We start from the raw sequence: 27,144 nt of genomic DNA, 5'->3' as shown, positions 1-27,144 counted from the left end.
AACATACAAAATATGTGTTAATTAACTGTTTATGTTGTTGGTAATGCTTCCAGTTAACAGTAGGATATTAGTAGTTAAGTTTTGGGGGAGTCAAAAATAATATGCAGATTTTCAACTGTGCAGTGGGTCAGCACCTGTTCTGGTAATGTTCTGTTTCTTGATACAAGTGGGTTTGGTTTGTGAAAATTATTTGAGCTGTAGACTTAATATTATGTGCACTTTTCCCTTACATCTGTTATACTGTGCCTGTTTCTGTACATATGTTACATATGAAATGTTTATTAAAGGGGTATATTGGGTAACTCAGAATTTCTGGTGCTCCTGGCTATATATACCAAATCCCAATTCAGGATTCAACAACCCAGATCATGCCACTGAACTGCAGTACCACTGCCAAGTGTGAAATTGCAGCTTGCTCTGCTGGCCTTGTTGCCTGGGAGCTTGATCCTGCTTCTGCTACTCCACACCTGCCTCCCAACCTGTTCCATTCCTGGCTCCATTTGCAGCCCTCCTTTCAACGTGTGGGGTGGATACCTTTGTTAGGCAGAGCCTAGCACAAGTGGTCCTCCTTACTGCAAGGGAGTCTGTGAAAGCAAGTATCCAGTGTTTTCAGCTTTTATAGTGGGTGGTGATTTCTGCCAGAAATTGTAACAAGGGGACAAGGGGTATTTCAGATTTGGGACAGCCAAAAAGAGAGGAAAATCCATCTTTGAGGTGAGCATTTAGGCCAGTAGAAGAAAATAGACTTCAGGTGTTAGGAACAATAGAAGCCCAGGGTAGAGGTTGAATAGAGTATGGCATTTGAGCCCGGTGGAAACAAGTTTAACTGGATTACAGGGTGTGCTCTGGGAAAATAGTTTGAGAGAAGTTGAAGCAATAGGATGGGACAAGATTAAAGATTACTTTGAAAGTCAGGCAGAGGAATTTAAATTTCATATGGGAATTTTGGAACCAGTAAAAGTTTTTGAACAAGAAAGTGTCGTAAAAGGAAATGGTGCTTAAGGATTGTTAATCTGGCAGCACTTCTAGGGGTATCTAGGCATTGTTTGTCATAATTTAGGTATGGGGTGATAGATTGGGAGTAGAAATAAAAGGCAAAGATTGGATTTAAGAGAAGATTTGAAGGAAAAAAAATCAACAAGACTTCTTGAAGAGAAAGAAGTAGAGGCTATTTCTGAAACTGAGCTTGAGTGACTGATCCCACTCTTCATTTAGAGCTAGCGAGGCTGAGGAGGGACCCAGTTTGGGGGAAGTAGAAGAATGAACTTTAGTTTGAGAATTGCTGAGTTTGAGGTGAGAGATATTGAGTAAAAGTGGTCCCTGTGTAGTTAGAGTTGGGGACCAAGAAGTGGAAAGAATTGTACTCCCAGGTATAAAGGCTGTGAAGGGAATGGAACAGAGTGTGCCAGAACCCTCGGGGTGTTTCTGAGCTCTTGTTTACAGGCCACCAGGTATACTATCTTGAATTTGATTTCAAGTGATACATTTGAACCACAACCTCTACCTTCTGTTTCATAAAACGTCAGTTCTCACACCCCAAGACACATTGATGCTATCCCTATTATACATGGTCTTCTTCCTGTTATTCTAATATCTTTGGAAAGAAAACGATTAATACATTTGAGGCTTTTCTTGGTTATTTTCAATACTTTTGAATGCTTTGAATACAAGGAGAATAATATACTAAAGCTAGAGACCTTAAACAAGACCAAGAAAGACTGAATATAAAAAGCAAACCTCCAGTTCATTAAAATTGTAAGTTGGAGCTCTTGGCTCCACGGCAGGGAGCCTTGGATCAGTAAGTGTGACAGCTCCCTTCCGTATTGTACTTAGAAAAGAATGATCATAAAACCTACTTAGGCCTCACAAGGTCTTTTTGAGCCTTAGCCAATGCATTTAGTCACTGTCAGTAACCACAAGCTTTAGTATAATATTCTGGCTTGCAAAGCAGCCAGGTCTCCAGAGCATGACGATAGGCTCTTGTATACGACTTGAATGCTGTTGCCGAGGCATACCTTCTTGATATTCATCTTAGCACTTTTCTCGAGTCTATAGCATGTCCGTACCTGTAGATGACAGTGGATTGCTCAGATATTATTAAAGAGTATGCAAGTATCTTAACAGGAAACAGCTTACTCTTTGGGTAATGTGTGATACAGTGAAGAAAATCCCTTAAATGGTTGCTCAATATTTATGCTGCTGGCATGTGTGCTGGAATATTTTTTCACCTCTGAATTCGTATTTTGAGTCCTTGGGCTCTTCAGTTTAATAGGTAATGTTTCTGTGTTTAAGTGTAGAAGATCAATCATGTTAGCTGAAAAGTCCCAAGGCTTTTCTGTCTCTGTAATATTTCTCTGCCTAAAGAGGTAGCAGGTTGAAAATTTAGGAAGTAACTCTGTGTCAAAAAATTCATCAGCCTTTCTAATCAATTAGATTTTAAAGTGAAACAAAGTGATAAACTTTGCATTTATAAGAATTCATGTTTTTCTTACGGATTTAACAGCCCTTTGCAACTCTGCTTCCTTGGTTACATGATACTCGGAAAGAATATCTGATCACATCAGAATAAAATCGTTTGAGAAGACATCCATGTGTCATAGGTTATGTAGCTTGCAGCAGGATTTAAAGCAACAAGATGATAGAATCTATCATTATTTTTGCAGACAATGTTTCACCAGCTGGTTTGAGAGGAGTTTTACACCCCTACCAGGCTTTCTCTTACCTCATTTACCTCAAAAATCACAAGTCCTAACAGGCAAACTGTAATAGCCTAAAACAAAACTAGTAAGGTATAAATGCATGTGGAAATGATTATTTGAAGGCAAAAGGCAAATAAATGTCACCAGTCTGAGCCATTACCTAAGCATCCTAGGTCTAGTAACCATTCTTTTGGTAAGGGATAATGCCAACTTTTTATCAATAGGATTCTGTTAAAAATACAAAGAAAAACAGTCAGCAGGATACTCTCTATATATATACACATACATATATATACATATGTATGCGTATACATATATATGTATGGGTATATATATAGTATCCTGCTGACTGCATGTATATATATGTGTGTATATATGTATGTGTATATATATAGTATCCTGCTGACTGCTGACATATATGTATGTGTATACAGAGATATACTTTTGTTTCATTTTAGAGCTGGTTGAACTTCAGTGGTGGATAGAGCTTGTTTTTAATTTATATGTATTTTTGTAGTACAATTTTAAAATCTTATTTTTTAAAATAAATCCAGGAGCTGTGCAGTCTTACGCATTGGAACTTAATTTGACAGATTCAGGAAAAGCCACTTGCCTTTATGCAAAATGGCAGATGAATTTCACAGTACGCTATGAAACTACAAATAAAACTTATGTAAGTATATATTTTAATTTTTCTTTGAGTTTTATAGTAGGAATTTAATTGACTTTTTTAATCCTTTAGATACATGTATACAAATGAAATTCCACATTGACTGACTTAATGCTTAAACTCTGGGAGTTTTTTTAAGCATATACACTCGGAAGTTATTCTGTTTAGTGTTAGAATGAATATTTCTTCTGATTCATTGGTTCTTGGGAGTTTTTGCAGGACTTGATTAAGGGCAAATGATCTGAAGATGACTATATGGTGTTCAGGTCTAACTATTTCTGTAAAGTGTTTAAAATGTACTAGCACCAAAGCTTGCCCTTTTAAAAAATAGCTTCCCTTCTGGGCGTGGTGTCTCATGCCTGTGATCCCAGCATTTTGGAAGGCCAAAGCAGGAGGATTGCTTGAGCCCAGCCTTGGCAACATAGTGAGACCTCATCTCTACCTAGAAAAAAATTTAAAAATTAGCCAGGCATGGTGGCATATACATGTAGCTCCAGCCACTTGCCAGGTCGAGGGGGGAAGATCGCTTGAGCCCAGGAAGTTGAGTCTGCAGTGAGCGATGGTTGTGCTACTGCACTCCAGCCTGGGCAACAGAGCGAGACTCTAGCTCAAAAAAAAAAAAAAATGCTTACTTAGGTTGGTACAAAAGTAATTGCCATTAAAGGAACAAACCACAATTACTTTTGCACCAACCTAAGTAAGCGATTCTTTTTGGCACAAACTGCAATTACTTTTGCACCAACCTAACACTAAAATCTCCCCCTTTTTGGTGTCTCCTCTTAATCCCTTTGCCTTCTTATTTTCTTTTTGTTAAGGTCATGACTAGTTACAACCTAATTTTTTTAAAAAATCAGTTTAAGAACAGCAGCTCAAGCCAGTTTTCCTTTTCTTTTTAGACATACATGAATTTATCCAGAGGAGTGGTATGTAGCTGAAGAATCAGGGACTGGTTTACACAGCAAACCAGGCAAAGGGCAACCTGGCCACGGAGAATGTATGATTTAGGCTGAAGTGGCATGCCCTGCATAAATGGTTGGTGCTACTTGCTCCCTGTTTGTTTCTCACCCCCAAATTTCTATTTCTTTTAGAAAACTGTAACCATTTCAGACCGTGGCACTGTGACATATAATGGAAGCATTTGTGGGGATGATCAGAATGGTCCCAAAATAGCAGTGCAGTTTGGACCTGGCTTTTCCTGGATTGCGAATTTTAGCAAGGCGGCATCTACTTATTCAATTGACAGCATCTCATTTTCCTACAACACTGGTGATAACACAACATTTCCTGATGCTGAAGATAAAGGTAACCTTAAGAATGGATGTGTGTTATGTTCTCTTGCTTTTTATTAATGATAATGTAAACAATTTAAAAATTGTTATGAATGTCTGTCTTCCTAACTAGCATGGAAACTTCATGTCTTTATACCCCTCCCACCGACCCCATGCGTAGCACATATGCCGCCATCCAACACACTGATGATATTTGCTGTCATTGCTTGAGTGACTTACTGTATACCAGGTATTACCCTAAGTGTGTCACCTGCAGCATCTCACTTAATTCTTAACAGCAACCTTGGCAAGTAGATGTTGTTTCATTTTTACAGGTAAAGGAAATGAGACTTGATAAGATTAAATGACTTCCAAACATCTCACAATCTAGTAAGTGGGTGAGCTGGTGCTTGAAGCAGTCTGTTGACCTGCAGAAGTTGTATACTTAACTCTTATTGATTTCATTCAGTAGTGGGCACGAAACAAAGGTTTGATGAATGAGAAAATGCTTTACTAATAGCTACTTTATTTTCAAGATGGGGAGTCTCACTATGTTGCCTAGGCTGGTTTCGAACTCCTGGGTTCAAACGATCCTCATGCCTCACAGCCTCCTGAATAGCTGGGACTACAGGCATGCACCACTGCACCTGGCTACTAATAGCTATTTTAAATGTGTACAAGTTAAGTAACTTGAGATGAGGAGAAATGCCTCTTGTTCAAATCTTTTTATCCTTTAGGTTGGATTTTGATTGAAAAGCAAATGATGATTAGTAAAAGGTATAGTAGTCCCTCATTACACTCAGGGGGTATCATTCTAAGACCTCCAGTAGATTCCTAAAACTGCAGTTAGTACGGAACCCTATACAGGAAATGCTATGTTTTTTTGATCTGATAACCAAGATGGCTACTAAGTGACTAAATGGATGGATAGTGTAGACAATGTTGATATACTGGATAAAGGCATGATTCATGTTCCTGGTTGGGCAGAGTGGGACAGCAAGAGATTTCATCATGCTACTCAGAACGGCGTACATTTTAAAACATGAATTGATTACTTTTGGAATTCTCCACTGAATATTTTCAGAGCTCAATTGACCATGGGTAACTGAAACCAGGGAAAGCAAAAACTGGATAAGGGGAGACTAAAGTCAACATTTGCTGTTATTTTAAGACAATTTCAGGTCAAAATGAACTTGGGAAGGCATCGGCAATTAGGCCATTCTAGTAATTCCCAGAACTGAAATGCATGTTAAAATATTTTGAAGATATAGAGTGTAGAGGTTTTATTTTATTTTTTTGAGCTGGAATCTCACTCTGTCACCCAGGCTGGAGTGCAGTGGTCTGATCTCAGCCCACTGCAACCTCTGCCTCAAGCAATTTTCCTGCCTCAGCCTCCTGAGTAACTGGGATTACAGGTGTGTGCCACCACACCCGGCTAATCTTTTTTAGTAGAAAGGGGGTTTTGCCATATTGGCCAGGATGGTCTCGAAATCCTGACCTCATGATCCACCCACCTCAGCCTCCCAAAGTGCTGGATTACAGGCGTGAGCCACTGTACCTGGTCGAGATTTTAATTTTGTTAGGGATGTAATTCTCTTCTTTCTCCCCCTGCCCGTTGAGACTGAGTTAATGTGGTATTTGTAGTAGCTTAGCTCTTCACACAGATAGTGTTTCATTTTGACCCCAGAAACACAGGTAGATGGGCTTTAGTTGCCTAGACCTGGGGATTAATAACTCATTTGGACTTATGGATATCAAAAGATCATATTTGAAAGAACCAAAGTAAATAAGCTCATGTAAAACTTGGGAGGTATTGCAGAATGAGACTTGGAGATCAAATCCTAGTGTTCTTTTCACTAATCTCTTAGTTTGAGAGTATAACTAAAGCAAATGGTTATTGCCTATCTTATTAGTTTATCTTTGTACCCTGTTTTACCTTTCAGAGCTAGTATAAGATTTGCCCCTCACTTTCAAGTAGCCTAAGAATGAGCTGGGGAGACAAAGCTAAATGCTATTCCTGAGTGACATGGAAAAATTGGAAAACATTGAGCTCAGTCTGATTTTGTTGTTGTTGTTGTTTGCGTTTTTGTTTGAGGGAGTAGAGGGTTCATAAATCTCTTCTGACAGTGTGAGGAAAACTTTAGACTCCCTCTGAAAAAAGAAAAAGTACACAGTAAACTTTGCATATGGAACATAGTCCCTGAACCCATATGTAGATCCCTGTGGTTAAGAGTGCCTGATTTAGGTCGAGCATGGTGGCTCATGCCTGTAATCCCACTACTTTGGGAGGCCGAGGCAGACTGTTCACTTGAGCCAGGGAGTTCAAGACCAGCCTGGGCAACATAGTAAGACTTCGTCTCTACAAAAAAAAAAAAAAAAAAAAAAAAAGACTGGCTGATTTAAAAGTGTTCCCACAAGTGGTCCTGATTAGGAGGAGTGATAAAGGAAGGCTTAGTGTGTGTTAGAGTAGTGAGAAAGCTTGGTAGAGAAGTAGGACCTGAGCTGAAACTCAGCTGATGGTAGAATTTGAATAAGTGGAGGATTTTGAGCAGGATGTTTCCAGCAGGGGGAAGCATAGCATATGCGGCAGTAATTGGAGAGCTGCCTGATTAAATCAGAGGCTGTGTGTAGCAGAAGGAAAATAAAGTTGGTTAAATGCAGTGGGCCTAAATTATAGGGACCTTGGAAGCCAAGGAAAGACATTTAGCTTCAGGGGGTAGGCACTGGGGAATCATTTTAGGTTTTTAAAGCAGGAAAATGATATAACAAAAGCAGAGACAGTAGCTTATAAAGAATATTCTGCAGGATTGGTTGAGAAGTGAGGAGACTGCAGGCAGATATTCCGGCTTAAGAAGCTGTTATAGTAATCAAGGGCTGATGTAATAAATGCCTGGACTATGGGGGCAGCAGTTGTTAGCAGTTATTAGGAGGAGGTGTTTAATCTGACATATTTGGATAGAAAAACTATGGACCCTGAAATGTTAACACTTCTCTCTTTCCCCCTTTATTTAAAACAAAGGGAGGATTACTTTTTAAATTACTACCTTCTGTGTAATAATATTTGAAACTATTGGGAATGCTAAATGGCTTCCTGAAATGGACTATTGATAATTGTTTTTGATATAGTTCAGTGTTTCAAGAATACTAATTTATGGCCGGGCGTGGTGGCTCACACCTATAATCCTAGCACTTTAGGAGGCTGAGGCTTATGGGTCATTTGAGGTCAGGAGATCGAGACCAGCCTGGCCAATATGGTGAAACCCTGTCTCTACTAAAAATACAAAAATTAGCCAGGTGGTAGTGGCGCGTGCCTGTCCCAGCTACTTGGGAAGCTAAGGCAGGAGAATTGCTCGAACCCAGGAGGCGGAGGTTGTGGTGAGCCAAGATTGTGCTACTGCACTCCAGCCTAGGCGACAGAGGGAGACCCTGTCCCCTACTCCTCCCCCCAAAAATACTAATTTAGGCCAGGTGCAGTGACTCATGCCTGTAATCCCAACACTTAGGAAGGCCAGGCAGATCGCTTGAGCTCAGGAGTGTGAGACCAGCCTGGGCAACATAGTGACACTCTGTCTCAAAAAATAACAATAAAAAACCACTAATTTATTTTTAGGCATCTGATAATTGAAGTAACATTGAAGTTGCTTTATTCTTTTTAAAAATTTTTTCATGATTAAAATATAGAAATGTACTTGCCAGGTGTGTTGCTGGCTCATGCCTGTAATCCCAGCACTTTGGGAGGCCGAGGCAGGCAGATCACCTGAGGTCAGAAGTTCGAGACCAACATGGCGAAACCACATCTCTACTAAAAATACGAAAATTAGCTGGGCGTGGTGGCGTGTGCCTGTAATTCCAGCTACTTGGGAGGTTGAGGCATCGGTTGAACCTAGGAGGTGGAGGTTGCAGTGAGCTCAGATCATGCCACTGCACTCCGGCCTGGGCAACAGAGCAAGACTCCATCTCAAAAAAAAAATTATATATATAAGTTACATATATAATAAGGGTTTCTTAAAAGGCCCTACATATATATACACAAATACTCTATATATATAAAGATTATATATGTATACAGAGAATAATATAGCAGACCCATATGTACCCATTATCCAGAATTCATAAATGCTGTTTTTTTAATGTCTGTGTCACTGTTTGATTAAAAAGATAAAACGTTGACGATACAGTTTATATTTCCTTTGTCTTCACTCCCCAGACCCATTTTCCTCCTTGCCTGCTAAGAGGCAAACACTTTCACGAATTTGGGGTATAACCTTCCTGTCTTTATGTTTGTTTTTCACTACATAAGTACATGTTCATAAACAATACATAATTTAAAAAAGCTATTCATAGTATAACTCCAATATGTCTGCAAGTTGTCTTTTCACTCATTTGTTTTTGAAGTCGGTCTATATACAGCCAGTTCACGTATCTATTCATTTTTGTTAATGGTGAGAAGCAATTCTGGGAAAAATGTTCTAGTTCATTGTTTTTTGTTTGTTTGTTTGTTGTTGTTTTTGTTTTTTTTTTAATTCCTATGGCCGTTAGGGGGTGCCAAGGCAGCATTATATGGCTGCTTGATACATGATGGAGAGGCACAGAAGGTGGCATATATTAAGGACCTTGGATACTTTTCCTTTCTTGCTACTTCTCCAAAAGAAGCCAAACCACTTAGGTGACCATCATCTTTTGAAGTTTCACTATATGCAGGCTAATAAAAACTATACGAAATGGCTGTAACTTACTGCTTTCATATTCTGAAGATTCCCTGAAATTGAATCATCTTTAAATTTAATCCAGGAAGAGGTTCTATAAGCTCATTGGAGTTAATATAACTTACTTGGGACTAGTAAAACGAAAATAAGGATTTACTATACAAATCCATGATTAATCCATCTCTCTTGCTTCCTTAGTTACAGTCACTAAGTCCTGTTGATTCTACCATAGATAAGTGTTTTCAGTTTGGCTTCTTTGCTCTCTTTCTGCTGCCCCACACCATCTTAGTTTAGGCAACCCTCCCTTACCCTTCACCTTAACCAGACCATCACCCTCTGGTTTCCCTCTTAAGTGGCTTCCCTGAAAAGTTTTCCCCCATGCCTATCCCCTACAAATTTGCTATCTTCCTTAAAATAAATTATGTATGTGTCATTTCCTGCTTTAAAAACGGAAGCTAGCCCTCCACTGCTAAAAAGAAAAGCCCAAACTGGCCTTAGGTCATAGAAGATGCTTCAAAGTATCATTACTTGCAACTTGTCTTTCCTTCTCAACCCCCATTTATTTTTCTTTTTTTTCTTTTTTCTTTTTTTTTTTTTTTTCTTTTTTGTCTTGAGACAGAGTTCTGCTCTTGTCATCCAGGCTGTAGTGCAATGGGCGATCTCGGCTCACTGCAACCTCCACCTCCTGGGTTCAAGTGATTCTCCTGCCTTAGCCTCCCAAGTAACTGGGATTACAGGTGCCTGCCACCACGCCCAGCTAATTATTGTCTTTTTAGTAGAGACAAGGTTTCACCATGCCCACCGTGCCCAGCCCCTAACCCCCATTTCTTCTTCCCCCTTACTCCTTATCCACAGTGAACTGGTCATGCCCTTGAGCATGCTATACCCTTTGTCACTTTAGGCCTGGGGTAGGGCAGGCAGAGAGAAGAAGAAAGCCTATACAAATATATTTACATTATCATTTTTCTCCTACCTTCTTGGAAATAGCCATTGTTAATCTTGTTTTATAGGAATTATTACTGTCGATGAACTTTTGGCCATCAAAATTCCATTGAATGACCTTTTTAGATGCAATAGTTTATCAACTTTGGAAAAGAATGATGTTGTCCAGAACTATTGGGATGTTCTTGTACAAGCTTTTGTCCAAAATGGCACAGTGAGCACAAATGGTGAGTACTTAAAGTATATATTTCTCTACTTGGATCCTAATTTAAGAGTAGAGTATACCAGGTAGCCTTCATTGAAGTCATTATCTGAAAGCATTTATGTATTAAGGTTTATTCATAGCTTCTACTAGGCTATAAAGTTTTTGTAAATAATAGCAATTCGTATTATTGTGGAACTTACAATTTAAAGTTTTTGATGTACAAGTTGTGGAATAGTCTTTAAAAAGACACTAGCTATACTGTTCTCAGCTGATAAAACCTAATCATTTTTTGAACAGCTCCTCGGATAGCTTGATTATCAGCTTTTTTTTTTTTTTTTTAGCAGTTCCAAGACCAAAGCTTAGAAATCAGATGCATGTTCTAATCTTGAATTTTTAAAGTTGATTTTGTAATTTTTATATAGCTTTATGGAAAGGTAATAATTTCTCATTCACCAGTGCTGGAAAACTACTGACACTTCCTAAGAAGAGGTTGAAATGCCTATGATTTACCATAGGGCTAATGCAAATAAATGGTTCATTTGTATTTAAGTCCTTTGATGATTTCTAAGCTTTTTTCTGGTAAACAGTATCCTTCCTTATGGTGGTTGTATGTGGGAATAAAGAACCAAAAAATTTAAGACTTAAATCTCTGAATTTCATATCAGGCAGGCAAAGTTCTTTGGGAATAAAAAGATTTAAGGGTCTGAAAAAGATGAGTATGTGGCCATGTGTGAGCTGATAAAGCATATGGATGTGTCCTGAGTTTGTCTGCTGTGTCATAACTCATATAGATAGTCTGTATATGAAGCAGCAGTTTAAGAACCTCTGCCTAATTTAGTTTCACATATACTAACAAGATATTCTCTTCCCCTAATATAACCCTTTTGGACTTCTATTATGAGAAATTTTTTTGGTTTTCCCTGGCCTTATGAATTAAGAAAATGTCCACTTTGGTTTCTTTTGTCCCTTTTTGCTTGTTTTAGAGTTCCTGTGTGATGAAGACAAAACTTCAACAGTGGCACCCACCATACACACCACTGTGCCATCTCCTACTACAACACCTACTCCAAAGGAAAAGCCAGAAGCTGGAACCTATTCCGTTAATAATGGCAATGAAACTTGTCTGCTGGCTACCATGGGGCTGCAGCTGAACATCACTCAGGATAAGGTATAGGTGTCTATTTTTATTAATACATCCTTTTTGTATTTCATTTCAAATATTCCATATCCTACCTTCAGCCCAAAGGTAGTAGAATGGTTCAGTTTTTTGTTTTGTTTTGTTTTGTTTTTTTGAGACAGAGTCTCGCCCTGTCGCCCAGGCTGGAGTGCAGTGGCATGATCTTGGCTCACTGCAACCTCCACCTCCAGGGTTTAAGCGATTCTCCTGTCTCAGCCTCCTGAGTAGCTGGGATTACAGGCGTGCAGTGCCACGCAAAACTAATTTTTTTGTATTTTTAGTAGAGATGGGGTTTTACCATGCTGGCCAGGCTGGTCTTGAACTCTTGACCTTAAGTGATCCACCCGCCTCGGCCTCCCAAAGTGCTGGAATTACAGGCATGAGCTACCACACCTGGCCTGATTAAGTTTTAAATGGAGATTTTATGTTGGCTTGTTGAACTTTGATTAGTTAGGATTTACTATAGCCATGAAGTGTTAATGTCACTTTCAGGTGTTGTGTTGGCCGGCAGAAAACCTAGCAGTTTAAAGTACTCTTTGGGGTTTAGATTCTATTTGCCATCAGTGGATCAGAGTACAAACAATTGGCCTTTATTTCGGTCAGTTTAAAATATAACTTCTTCACACTTTGATCTGAAATGCAGTGTAGGTTGGCGTACAGGAATGGCACAGCTATCCGTCTCTCCAGCTATTTGATGACTCGGATAGTGTAGATGTGCTCAAGTACATGATGGCACTTCTAGTTGCAATGTTCCACTGAGGCTATAGAGGGAGGGAGTGCCAAGGAACAAATCCGATTTCCAGGATCCTGTGACTTAAACAAGCGAGACAGATGGCTCTTGTGCTCCATAAAAATGTGTGTTTTCATTTGGCTCATTACTGTAGAAGCTTTCCTCTTGTTTTTTTAAGTCATCTGAGTCATAGCTTGAGGACCCACGCCAACTTTGTTTGAAAGTTAAGACACCATGAATTTAAGTATCCAGACAAAAGATTTTTTGTTCTACGCTGCAGTTGGTTTTGGTAGCATATAAGGCTTTGCTGGCCACTTTTATAGCTAACCTGTACCTTTTCCCTTTTTTCTTCTCTTGAAGGTTGCTTCAGTTATTAACATCAACCCCAATACAACTCACTCCACAGGCAGCTGCCGTTCTCACACTGCTCTACTTAGGCTGAATAGCAGCACCATTAAGTATCTTGACTTTGTCTTTGCTGTGGTGAGTAACAGATTTTTCTAAAGTTAGGTTCATTCTCTTAGAAACACATCTGAAAGTCTAAATAATTGCATGAGCAGAGGGGGATATTTAGCTTTATTTTCCAGTTCTACAGTACTCAATTATAAAGTGTAGTCCATTCATCCCTCAGAGTCTGTGCAATGATCTGTGGACTGGACTCTTGCATTAATGTTCACCAAGAGTGGCCATTTTGCCATTATACAGACTCTAGGGTAGGAGCAAGAATTAACCCACATCAAAAAAACACAATTGTCTAATCTATCCATATATAAGTAATTTCCATGATAATTTTTTCTCTGTTATTAGTTAGGTGATGCTCATGTTTTTCTATGATACTATTTTAAGCCATTTGGAGGCTATATTATTTGTAATAGTGTCAGTAATAAAAATAGGTAACATCTATTGAGTACTATGTACAAAGCTCTTTGTAAGTGTGTATATGAATTCATTAAATCAGGACAATTTATAATGGCAGCATTCAGGTTTTTGTTGTTGATCAAGAGCTGAAACCTAAACAGAAGGTTTTGGGTTAAACATACCTGTTCTACTTCTTGCTAGCATAAATTAATCATTGGGGACCTTTATTTCCACCTTCTCAGAAGCAATTATTATTCCCATAATTTCTTTGAGGGGATGTATGTGTGAACATGTTGTGGCAAATGAGACTGGTGGAATAGAAGATAGCTATAAGTGAGGGAAAATGTTGAACCACCAACTATTCTCAAACTAAAAATATTGTATAATTAGATAAAAACCAATTCTGCTTTTAAATCAGATTACTGTGTTTGGGGATGGGGAAATAATCTCAACATCTGATATATAGAAAGTAGGTATGTTGTTATTTCATATGTGAACTTGGTATTTTGAATCTAAAGCACATTTTTCTCTTTAGAATATATGCCGAGTAATTGAGGATTACATTAAATGCTTACATTTTGGAAAGGTTTACGAAAATCTTCCTTTTTCCAGCATTCAAATAATTCCTCTGTTAAGTACCATGTGACCGGTGAATTACTATTGAAAATGTCTAATTAAACTTGTCCTCTCCATTATGGTAAAAGCAAGCCTCAGGCACATTCTCTTTTAAAGTTACCTCATAGGGGCTGTGGTCAATAAGAACGAGGAAAGTAGTATTTTGGGTTTATTCCCTTTCAAGTGATTGAGTTTGATCTTTCTAGCTGTGGTAGACTCCTAAAAGGAACGTGATTTCTCTTGACTCTTATATGGCAATGTTTAGTATTTAAGAACTACAATATTTAAGTTACCCAGCAGGCTATTTTAAAATGTAATCCAAAATAGTGACATTTTAATCATGCTACAGGCACTCTGAAAAATCAGAGATACATGCAATGTCCCCAGAGTTCAGTGGGACCCATTATTGCCTTCAACCCTGTCATGATAGATGCTCCTTAGGAGAATTTATAGAACTTGAGTGCGTTATGTGCAGGCTGCTTTGGTGGGTTATGAGGAAGAAAGCCAGTATTCTTAAAGTGCCCACAGTTTAGTCGTAATGGGAGAAATCTACAAATAATTACCATTTTTGTGAAAGGCCTACATGCCATGACAAGGCTTTTGAACTCGATTCTGTGGGCAGTAGAGTACTGTGGAAGGTGTATATGAAATGGGATGAGTGCCAGACCAGAGAATAGTACAAAGTGCTGCAGGAGAATGGAGGAGGGAGAGGTTAATTCTGGATAGAGGAGAGTCAGGAAGGTTTAATGGCAGAGATGGCATTTGAGCTGGGCCTTTGAGGATGGGTCAGATTTGTATATAGGGAGATAAGGAGAGTAAGTGGGAAAGTACAGGTTATCCCTGGATAAAGGGCATAATCAAGACCAGCTGGGAGAATGAGGAGTGTTATATGTTTAGTGAAAGTATGGAAAAGTCGTTGGGACAAATTGTGGAGTCTTGAATGCCAAGCCAAGATGTAGCCTAAGTTGAGGAGGGATGTGATGAAGGTGTGAAGTCCTCCTGTATGCTTCCTCCTGAAATTTCTCTCAAGTCTGTCCCCTAGCTTTTAATCCCCATTGCCTTTGCTCTGGGTCCAGTCCACATTACCTCTTGCCTGGACCATTCAAACAGCTCCTGCCTGATTGCTCCTCTTCCTCACCTTCTCTAATGTTCTACATCAACGTAACCTTCCTAAAGTACATCTCTCCATCAATGTTTCTCTCTTTCTTCCCCTCCCCATCCCTCCCCTCCCCGGACTCTCGCTCTGTTGCCCAGGCTGGAATGCAGTGGCAAGATCTTGGCTCACTGCAACCTCCGCCTCCTGGATTCAAGTGATTGTCCTGCCTCAGCTTCCCGAATAGCTGGGACTACAGGCACCTGCCACCACGCCTGGCTGATTTTTTTGTATTTTTAATAGAGATGGGGTTTCACCATGTTAGCCAGGATGGTCTCAATCTCCTGACCTTGTGATCTGCCCACCTCACAGTGTTTCTCTTTTGCCAACAAAGTAACATCTAAAGTCCATGGCTGGGTAGTTCAAGCCCTCTTTTCTCCCATGCAATGCAGCCTGCATTTTCAGCCTTCACTCCCTCTTTATGAACCTTATGTTTCCTTCAGTTCCTTCAGGGTGCTTCCCTCACCCTGTCCTCTATGCACTTCTTGTGAGGTAAGAGAACATAGTAATAATAATTACATAGACTCTGCAGCCATACTTTTTGAATTTAAATCCCAACTCACTGACTACTAACCATGTAGGTTTGGCGGAAGTTACCTAACATGTCTGTGCTTCGATTATTCCCAAAATGGGGATGATAACAGCACCTATTGCATAGGAGTGTTGTAATTACTCAGGGAAGCATCATATGTAAAGTTTTAAGAACAGTGCTGGGCACTTAGTAAGTGCTCAAATGCTAGCATAAAAATTTGAGATTATGCTTATTTTCTAACTACTGTTATTTATGCTGTTGCTCTCTCGAATACCCCTTTTCCTGCTTGTTTCCTAAGAGAATCCTGCCCGGTTCAAAATGCCCCATCACTAAGCTGGCATTACTTTTTCTCCTCCCTTAGTTGGAAGTGATTTCTCTCCTATTTTCATGACTTCTTACTTTCTTTTTTGTAATATGGTTATTTATGTGTTTACCTTGCCTTCCCTGGCATATTGCTAACAGGGTGAAGACGGGATCGAAGTGTGGTTCATTTTGGTAGCTCCTGCCGTACTCACACTCTGAAATTATTAGAATGACTGGCTGATCAGATGAGTACTTCAGAAAGATAATAACAGTAAAAAGGAAAGATTAGGGCTGGAGGGGCTGAAAGGCAGGGAGCCCACTTAAGAGGCTGCTATGATCCAGGCTGGAGGTGGTGAGGTCTCAGCAAGTGACGGGAGGAATAAAATTGAGGCCATAAATCTTCAAGTGTCTGAAGACTACAAGTGTCACATGACTACACCTGTGCTCCAAAAGTTAGAAAGAATATACAGAGGAAAGGGGTTTCTGTCAGATTATGAGTTCTCTTTTACTTACTTACAGTTTGTTCTACAGCATGGTTTCTTCTTCTGTGTAATAGTGTTAGATTGCTTTTCTTCTGTGGATATTAGCTGTATCTGTTATCTGTAGACAGCTGTGATATGTTGATTAACTGGAAGCTCTTTTTCAAACAGAAAAATGAAAACCGATTTTATCTGAAGGAAGTGAACGTCAGCATGTATTTGGTTAATGGCTCCGGTAAGCGAAGCATTGGCCTGGGGAAAAAGACTGTGGGTTACCCTGAAGGATTAGAAATTACAGTGGTCTTATTACCAAATTGCGCCTTATTTAATGAAACAGAAGATGCTATGTAAAAAGTGTGCCTTGATCATACCTTAAAATCAGTAACTTAGAACTATGATGTTCTGTCTTTTTCTGTATCCCATCTTTTCAAAGTATGGTAGATAATAATTAAGGATGTAACTGATTTTTAGACTATAGAAACATCTATAGAAAGGTAAGGGAACCTAGTGATTGTAAGAATTGCTTTTTGTGGGTTGATCTTGTCCCCCAGGCTCCCATGCTTCACTGAAAAACCCTGAGGACTGTTCCTTTTTTTTTTTTTTTTTTTCTTTTTTTTGAGACAGGGTCTCACTCTGTGCCCAGGCTAGACTGCAGGGGCGTGACCACAGCTCAATCCCAGGTTCAAGCCAACCACCCACCTTAGCCTCCCAAGTAGCTGGGACTACAGCTGTGCACCATCATGCCCAGTTAATTTTTTTTCTTTTTTTTTTTTTTGGTTTTTTGTATTTTTTGTAGAGACAGGGTTTCGCCATGTTTCCCAGGCTGGTCTTGATCTCCTGGACTCACGTGATCTGCCACCTTGGCTTCCCAAAGTGCTGGAATTACAGGCGTGAGCCACTGTGCCTGGCCAACTTTCCCATTTTTGATGTTGATAGGATAAGAAGTTACTAACCTGTTTCTTTTCTTTGAAGTTTTCAGCATTGCAAATAACAATCTCAGCTACTGGGATGCCCCCCTGGGAAGTTCTTATATGTGCAACAAAGAGCAGACTGTTTCAGTGTCTGGAGCATTTCAGATAAATACCTTTGATCTAAGGGTTCAGCCTTTCAATGTGACACAAGGAAAGTATTCTACAGGTAAGAATCAAGCAAACTTCATTAATAATTTATGTTCTTATGTTGACTGATAGGTGGCTTTTCCTTTGAATCACAGACATTTAAACGTTGAAATAGAGGAATATGAATTCATCAGAGGTCTCATAGCCTTGAGCAAATTGTACGCCTCTATATTTGGCTCATCATTTTGCTCAACCGAGATGTTTTTGTGAACTTAAAATCATTGGCAAAAAAGTTCTTAAAGCTAAAAACTGATAGAAGCTTTAAGTGAGCTTTATTTGAGGTATGGGTTTTAGTTTGTAGAGAAGATGGCACTTGGGAGCGGCAGCTTTGAGCATGTTGCATCTGCTTCCTGAGGCCGTCTTCTCACTGGAAACATTTTCATACCTGAATGAAAGCAGTTTGGTCTGATTTTGTTAAGACAAAAGATAAAAGAGTGGTAGCAAAACCTCAAATATCATGAACTATGTTTTTACAAGCCAAAACGATCTGGAGAGTTTTCAAAGCATGTGCCAGTGTGAATGAGGCTTTTTGAAGATCACTCAGGGCTAATGGTAGTATTTATTAGATTTTTAATGAAACCCTTGTTTGATGGGTTCATTATAATGTGTTCATACGAATATGAAAGACATATTTGGCATTATAAGATTAAAATTTGCATGAAGAAAAAAAGCACGTAAAATTCCTTAATTGACTTGTCCTTTTAAGCCCATTACCTAAAATTGGGGGTTTGTGGATCACAACTCTGTTGAGCAGAGCTATTCCAGTCATCCACATACTTTTCAACCATTAATTCTATGGTTTGGAAGGAAATGTGGAAGCTGTGTTTAGAAGCGAATATACTGTGAGCCAGTCGACTGCTTTTGCAGTGGTGTTGAATACCTAGTCTGACTTGGTTAGGCCACAATAAATTGGGCTCTCCACCCTACCATTCTTGTGGTTAAAGACGTTAGTTACACTTTAAAAATATTTTCAAGTATTCATTTTCCCTTTTGCCTGTTTTGCTTATGCACTTCAATTATTTTGATCCTTTACTAGCTTTATTTTTGGACTTTTTATTTGGCTCCCCTTCATTACTCCCCTAATTTTAAGATCAGATTTGTGTTTACAGTTTAAAATCATTTGCAGTATTAGTATCATCACTTCAAGACGGTTTATCTAGTCAACTGTAATAGAGATGAGCTATGCTCTTTCTCTCACTTTGAAACTTTGGTTTTTATGTATGTAGAATTAAAAATATCACCCAAAGAGATATACAACATTTAATACTGATATTGAATGTATAATCTATTCGTGGAACTAGGTTCTTGGCTGTGGGTACCTATAAATACAACACATAGGTAATATTTGACTGTAAGGGAAAGAAATAGAATTGCAATAAGGCAGAAGAGTGTTGATTGGATTTTACTGGATCAGACCACTTTCTAGAAATAGAAAAAAATAGCCCCTTTAGGCTGCCAACCCTGACCAGATAAGAAATGCAGTAAGCACACTCAAATTAGTAAGAGGTCCCAGTTTCTTGACTTTGCAGCCACTAAAATTGTATGTTCTAAGTCATGATCTGCAAACTTTAAAGTTCCAAACAGTAAGTGTTTTAGGCTTTGGGGCCATATGGTCTCTGTCACAACTATTCAACTCTGCTATTGTAGTACGAAAACAGCAACACATAAACAGATGATGGGCTGGGTTCCAATAAAACCTTATTTATGGACACTGGAATTTGAATTTTATATGTTCTCATGAGTCACAAAATATTTTTTTCAACCATTTAAAAATGTAAAAGCCCTTTTTAGCTCTTGGACCAGATTTGGCCCATGGGCTACAGCTTGCTGACCCCTGACTCTAAAGGGACTCCAGAGCCAGCCTGGCTATTCTCATCACATGATACCTTCCTGATCCTGTTTCTACTTTCCCAAAAGACATTCATGCTACCACTGAGCGGCTAATCTGGCTATGTAAAAGTGGGCTAGATTAGCTCCCTTAATTTGTGATAAAGTAATACTCCTATTTTGGAAAGGACTTGGAATATAAACAAACATATACGTGTGTATATATGTATATGCAAACATATATATCATATATATAATGTGTGCATTATATATCATGTATATAATTGCATTATATATCATGTATATAATGTGTGCATTATATATATCATGTATATAATGTGTTCATTATATATCATGTGTAATGTGTGCATTATATATTATCATGATATATATATTATGATATGAGCTGTGTTTATAGATGTAAATGAATATGCATGTATTCATATATATGAATATCTACATATATACACGTAAACAAATGAAAGAACAAAGTCTTAGAATTTTAATTCTAGAACAGTTCTCCATTTTCTATAGCTTTATCATAAAAATATACCTGTCTTAGTTACTTGAAGTTGATCTTGTAAGAACATTTCTGACTTTTAAATCAACATCTTTTACTTTAGGACATTCTTTTGTGATTATACTCATTATTTGTTACACACTTTTTCTCACCTACAGCCCAAGAGTGTTCGCTGGATGATGACACCATTCTAATCCCAATTATAGTTGGTGCTGGTCTTTCAGGCTTGATTATCGTTATAGTGATTGCTTACGTAATTGGCAGAAGAAAAAGTTATGCTGGATATCAGACTCTGTAACACTAATCAATACGTGATCTCTGTTACAAAAGAAAAAAGCAAGTACAAGTTCCAACATGCAATACTGGTCAATTTAAGGTATATTTAGTTGCAGTCCGGCTCTTTAGAATGGGTGGTGTGGGGGATTTCAAACTTAAACAAAAAACTATCAACTACAAATTAGTTGCCTGACTTTGGTTTCTCCAACCAAGCAATTTAAAACTTATTTTTACAGCAAAAGATGTGCAAAATCACTGAATTATAGGTTCTGTTTTACTGTCTTGAATTAGTATTTCAGTGTTTTCATTTTAGACATTTAGACTAAAAATACACAGTTTAGAAAAAACAATTTTTGAAAAAGATTTTTTTTTTCCCTGCATGTAGTTGAGTTGGAACAACATGTTCTACAGTGGATTTGTACTTGCTCCTTTTGCTCTTTTTTTTGTGATTTTTGTTTGCAGGTTAACTTAGCTACTTTGGCATTGCTGCATATTTGACCTATGAGAGATATACTGGTAGATTTGAACAGGGGCTGGTATTATGATGTTCTTAGCAATAAATGCTTTTCTAATGCTTTTTGAATATATTTGTATTTATGTGGCTGCAATGACAAAAGATACAAAAGCTTTTTAAAATTTAGAGTAGGTATTAATCTTATTGTTTAATCCTTTTTTTAAAAAACTGGATATTTCAATCTTTTAAATTGCAAGATACAAGACTATTCCAACAGGGCATTTCAATCCATTTTTTAGGTGCTTTAGAGATAATTGCTTGCCAGTGCCAATTGAGGGCATTAGTACTTTGTGCTCATAAATTGGCCTCTGTATGCAATACTAAAATTAATGCAGATTTCTCTTTAGCCTTCCAATATTTCTTGTTGGTAGTGATGTATTTTATTATTTTCTTTTTCTTAAGAAATGCCAGTGTGTCCTAGAACCTAGATAACGAAGTGCACTTACACTTATAAAATAACTTGCATCTAGGCTGGGCGTGGCAGCTCATGCCTGTAATCCCAGCACTTTGGGAGGCCGAGGCGGGTGGATCACTTGAGGCTAGGAGTTTGAGACCAGCCTGGCCAACATGGTGAAACCTCGTCTCTGTTAAAAATACAAAAAATAGCTGGGCGTTGTGGCAGGTGCCTGTAATCCCAGCTACTCGGAAGGCTGAGGCAGGAGAATTGCTTGAACCCGGGAGGCAGAGGTTGAGGTGAGCTGAGATCGCACCATTGCGCTTCAGCCTGGGCAACAAAAGCAAAACTCCGTCTCAAAAAAAAAGGCGAAAAAACAAAAACAAACAAACAAAAAAAACCTTGCATCTAACCCAAAAGTCTTGGTCTTCTCTTAATCCATTAAAAAGTTGTTCTTTGTTTCCAGCTTGCATTGATTGCTACAACAGTACTAATTTGGCTTTCACATTTAAATGGTTCTGTGCTAATCAAAACTTTCATTGTTATTATTCGTTATGGTAGAATCATTATTAATTCATGTGCTTTGTGTTCAGTTTTGTGCTCTGAGAGATGCACCAATTGTCAAATTACCGTGCACCACCTAATGTTTATAGGAGAAAGCAAAATACATCAGCTTGATAATTAACACATCAAATATTTCTTGCTGCTTCTGGGAGAACTTCTTTGGTGTGTGTTGGAATGGCAGAGCAAATATTAAAATTGTTAATATGCAGCCATATATGGAAGGTTCTTTTGGTTTTTTGTTTTTTGTTTTTTTTTGGTGGGGAAATTATGTGCCTCCCATTCACTAGAAAATGAGAAAATGTTTGGGTTCCAAAGTATTGATATTGAATGGATCAATACACACACACAGACATATATATATATATATATATATATATATATATATATATATGCACACATATATAGGCAGTTGCATGCTAGCATGTGTATTTTTATAACAATATAACTGAGTTATATTGGAATTACAAATATTTTCTGTCACTTAAATTTGCCCTTTATTTAGCCTGAAAACCTCTGTGGCTCAAGATCAGATTCCTGACTAACCCCTGTCTTAGAGCTACAGCGAGCTGCATTACCAGCTTAAAACACTTCTTAAAGATTAAATATAGATGTGATTTTTCAAAATCATATTTTATTTAAACTGCGTTTTAGTGTAAAATTGTTAATCTCATAAGATGGATAATGCGTATAAGAATGTAGGCCTTAACTATTTCACATGAGTCAAAACAAAGCAGCTTTAAAAAAATAGTTGGAAGCACAAGTGTGTGGCACTGACTGAATGCTGTTAATATTTCTAAAAGTTTCTACATTCAGATTATATGCCTGATTCATAGTAAAATACCTCTAATAAACACTGTTTTATAGAAAACCTGACTTCAGTGAATATTTTTGTATTTTACACGGGCCAGTTTATACACTGCTATTTACACTATTATTTCCTATAGCTACGTGTTCTTTGTACCTTTTGTAGTTTTATTTGTATTACTGGATTCATACCTTGATGGTAACCCTCTATTTGGTTTTGGGTGTTTTTCATGTTTTAGCATTTGTGTAAAGAAACTGGTCCATGTAAATACTTTCCATGTTTTCTTCCTCAAATGTTTAAACCACTAGTTGATGTATGGTATCTTTAGATATTTGCCTGTCTGTTTACTCAAAGTTGCTTCTAAAACAATAAAGATTCTTTTATTTCTTAAGGCAATTTGCTCACATTTTTTCCCGTTGGTTAAAGTCAAGATTTTGTATGCTACATAATGGCAATTTCTTTCAAATGGAAAAACTTTGGAAATGTTTAGAAGTAGAACTAAATTATTTGCAAAATGTTCTGATGTTCTGTCTGTATATTACTATCTGGATGAATGGTCCCATACATAAGCCTCAACTGATGGTAGGCAGGCTACAGAATAAAATTCACTTGGGAAGCGTTTTATAAAATATAAAAATAGATTCCAGGCTCCATCCCTAGAGGATTTAACGTAGTAGGTCTAATGAGGAGAGAGAGAGAGAGAGTGTGTGTGTGTGTGTGCGTGCGTGTGCGTGTGTGTGTGTAAGCTCCCCTGCTGAACCTGATGCATAGTCAGTTAGGGAACCAGTGATCTAGAATAGTTATTTCATCATAAAAGCTTCAGAGTATCTCTCTGTACATTTTTCTCAATTCCTAAGTTGAGGTTGATATTTAATATCTCTACATAGTAGCTTTACATTGCAGCCATACATATTGAGCTATTGATCTGAACCAACGTAGGATTGTGTCCAGTCTCTCTCTTACTTAGATCACCCTAAAATACTTGAGCCTTCCAGTTTCCATATACGAATAGTTTCCTAGTCACCTTACTATATCACATAAGAAAACTTAGCAATATAGGTGGTAACTTTTCTCTGAATTACCCAGTTAAGCCATGTGAACGCCAGTTAGTCATCACGGCTGCAAACTCTGCAGTTAACTACCATTGTCTTTGGCCAAGTTGTTTAACTTCTAGTGTCTCAATTTCTTCATCCAGTGGGTGGGGACTTTAAAATCCTGCTACTCATTTCTTTGAATGATAATTTGAATTTCAGAGGAATGCATCTTAGTATTTCATACATCTTAGTATTTTAGAAGGAATCTGATAGGAAGCTACTTGTTACGTATCAAGAACATACTATAAGTTCCGTGTAAAATGTACCGCTTAAGTTTCCTGCAGTCTTTCAGTAGGAATTCTTATAAGACTCGGACATTTTTAAGATTATAGTATTTCATCTGTTTATTTAGATAGATAATGTTAACTTGTCTTGGGCTCATCTTCCACCCGTCTCCTTTTCTTTTACCCTGGTAGCTAACTTTCTGCGTTAATAATTACCATTTCTTGTCCTTGAAACTGGTATACATTTTCATGAATGATACTGAGTAGCTTCACGAATCTTTTCAGATGCATGTGATTTACTTAACACAGTTTGATTATAGATATAAAATGTACATAACAAATAAGATGTCACCTAAGAATGTGCTTCTTAATGTTGATTCTTCCAAAAAGAAGTTTTGATTCAATTGTTTTTTTGTTTGTTTTGTTTTGTTTTGTTTGAGATGGAGTCTCGCTCTATTGCCCTGGCTGGAGTGTGTGTAGTGGTGCGATCTTAGCTCACTGCAACCTCCGCCTCCCAGGTTCAAGCAATTCTTGTGCCTCAGCCTCCCAAATAGCTGGGATTACAGACAAGTGCCACCATACCTGGCTACCTTTTGTATTTTTTTTAGTAGAGATGGGGTTTTGCCATGTTGGCTAGGCTGGTCTCGAATTCCTGACCTCAAGTGATCCGCCTGCCTCGGCCTCCTGAAGTGCTGGGATTATAGGCGTGAGCCACTGTGCCTGGCCTCAATTGGTTTTTAAGAGAAATTGTATTAGTTTTTGTTGTATACCTCAGCTTTCCAGTTCTTGTGTTGAAAATTGTATTTGAAAAATGTCTGAACTGGTAGAAAATTGAAGATTAACAGCATTTTTAATCTACATGAAACTTCTTATTGAAATTTTAGTGGCCATGGAACTTTTTAAACTTTAAAAATCTGTATTGCTTCTGTGGCTATTAAATTCTTCTGCAAATACACTTTTCTTTTCCCCAGAAGCATTTTCAATATAGTGTTAAGTATACATTAGGCAAGTAGATCAGGTCAAAATGACTTATAGGATGAGATTTTCTTTTCTTCAGAATGTGATCCCATTAAAGTTACTGTTTTACCAAAATTTTTTCCATTAACTAAAGAATTTTTAAAGGTTGAATTCATACAATCAATAGTTATTATAAATTAATATTTCACATACTAATTGAGAGCATTTTAAGTAAGTGACAGTATCTAGAAAGATCTTTGTATTAGCGGAATTGCCTTTTTGAGCTACTCTGGGAATATTTGTCTTACATGAAAGCCTTATTGGCAGTATTTATGAAAGTCGTTTCAGTACTAGGTCAAATACCCAATTTGGGAAAGAGAACTATGAGTCTGTTGCCAGAATAAGAAATTAATCTACTAATGAATCTTTTAAAAACCAAGTTATATTAAACCCACGGCATAATACTTTATGGTACATGTCACCTAATAGTTTATGGGCTGGGTGGTAATTTGGGAAATTGTAGGGGAGGTGCTAACTGGGGACTCTTAACACCATCTATTCACAGGTCACATCTAGCAACCTCAGCTATCTGGATTCTTAACAGAACCAAGAAGCAAGTAAAAAAAATAATTGAACTGGCAGCCAAAGTCAATGTCAGAAAAGTTCATAAACTCCAGGGTTGCATTTTGTTCCTAGTTATTGCCCCAGAGGCTAGTAGGGGGTGGATGGAAAGCTTGGCACATTTCTTGAATGCAAGCACAATCAGAATTGCCATGCAGCCTATTTGTCCTATCTTTGATACAATTCTAATAAGCTTAGTTATCTGATTTATCAGTCCCTAATAGACTACAAGCTAGGCAGAGAACTAGGGCAACAAGACACAGGAAATGGGAAATAGAAGTAGCAGTTAACATCCTTCCTGCAAGTGTATCCATCTGTATCATTCCTTCCTCCTCTCCAGTCTCAGAGTAGGTTTTCTTTTCCTGGTTAAACTGAGGCAAACAGTTATGTCATCAAGGCCCATTTATATCTCTTTTCACATTACTGAGTGACCCCAGATTGTTATGTATTGAGTTCTTATGTCTTATGCTTTTAGAATCTCATTTCTCTTGCCTTGTAGGAGAACTTGTACCAAAGCATCTTCTGTCGATTGCTAGTGGCTCTTTCCCTCATCCTATTTAAGTTCTTCTAACCTGAAGCTATCCTTTCTTATCCCTATGTCCCCCTTCTAATTACCTCCCTTTTGTCCTGTCTTAATCATTCTAAACTTCTCAAAATGAGTATTGTATTCGTTACCCTGCCCAAGTTCTTGATGTCCTAACCAATCCCTTCCCATTCCCTCTTAAACCTGCAGCAATTCTACTCATATCTCCCACCCTTCATATTGCTAGAGGCAATGGACATGTTTCAAAGCTCTCTAATATTATTTGCTGTCTTTCCACCCTAATTGAAACTTTCCATCCTTGGCTTCTCTGGTGCCATTTTCTACCTGCCCTTTTACATCTTTTTCCTACCCCATTGTCTATTCCACAGGTATTGGTGTTCCCAAGGGTTTTTGTCTCTGGTCCTCTTTTTATTCTACTTCCCCTTACTGAGAAATGTTCTTGCCCCGTGTTTTAACTACCACTTAGGTTCATATAGCCACTTGGTTACGACATAGTCTTTTTTTTTTTTTTTTTTTTTTTTTTTTTTTGAGATGGGTTCTCGATATGTTGCCCAGGCTGGTCTTAAACTCCTGGGCTCAAACAATTCTCCCATCTCAGCTTCCCAAGTAGCTAGGACTGTAGGTGTAAGCCACCGTGCTCAGCTAAGGACACGGGTATCTTAAACTCACATATCCAAAACTGAGCATCTCTCTCTTCCACGTATCCTTTTCGCCCCCTGTTCCATATAACTACAAAAAACTGAAATGCATATATTCTTCCTCTTTTATAGACTAGCACCAGCATCTACATAATCAGTCAAGTGTGGAATTGGAAACCATTCTATTATCTCCTCCTCCTACATCCCCTACATCCATTTGGCCAATTTTGCCTTCTAATTTGATCTCCAGTCTGTACCTTCTGCTTTTCTTCTGCACTTCATTAATCCAGCTCAGGACAATATTATTGGTTACCTGGACTCTAGTGATAGACATGCCCCCTACCTTACTACCTCCATCTGCCATAACTTCTGAAATGAAATCCTGCTTAATATCCTGCTGCTGAAATTTTTTTTTTTCATCAGGATAAGGCCAAACTACCTAAGAGCATATAGGACCTTTGTGACCTGGGTCCCTGTACACTTTTTCTGCCTTCTGTCCAGCCAAAATACCTTTGATCCATTGTTCTAGCTATGCCAACCTGGCTTGCGTTTCCCTTGAAGTGCTGTGTCTTTTTACTCTCCATATTTTTGTCTGTGCTATTTCTTATACCTGGAATGCCCTTCCCCCATTACTTGCATCGTTAATTCCTATTCATCCTTAAAATCTCAGCTGAAGTGTCACCTTTTCAAAGTGTCTTATGTAATAAGGCT

The 27,144-nt window shown here is 38.2% G+C and overlaps 1 protein-coding gene across 3 annotated transcripts in view; it reads left to right on the top strand.

Moving 5' to 3' along the window:
* The window catches only part of LAMP2 (lysosomal associated membrane protein 2), a 42,804-nt gene that overhangs the window by 9,812 nt on the left and 5,848 nt on the right, over positions 1-27,144 (top strand). For 2 of the 3 annotated variants that reach the window (XM_015128101.3, XM_015128102.3), the window contains exons 2-8: positions 3,254-3,372; positions 4,458-4,671; positions 10,354-10,512; positions 11,474-11,658; positions 12,758-12,880; positions 16,509-16,572; positions 17,310-17,474. In XM_015128101.3, the coding sequence (XP_014983587.1) occupies positions 3,254-3,372; positions 4,458-4,671; positions 10,354-10,512; positions 11,474-11,658; positions 12,758-12,880; positions 16,509-16,572; positions 17,310-17,474 (1,029 nt within the window). 3 annotated transcript variants of the gene reach the window in all.

The sequence above is a fragment of the Macaca mulatta genome, chromosome X, assembly GCF_049350105.2.
Source record: "Macaca mulatta isolate MMU2019108-1 chromosome X, T2T-MMU8v2.0, whole genome shotgun sequence".
NCBI classification, from domain to species: domain Eukaryota; kingdom Metazoa; phylum Chordata; class Mammalia; order Primates; family Cercopithecidae; genus Macaca; species Macaca mulatta.
This window is presented reverse-complemented; position numbering and strand designations above follow the sequence as displayed.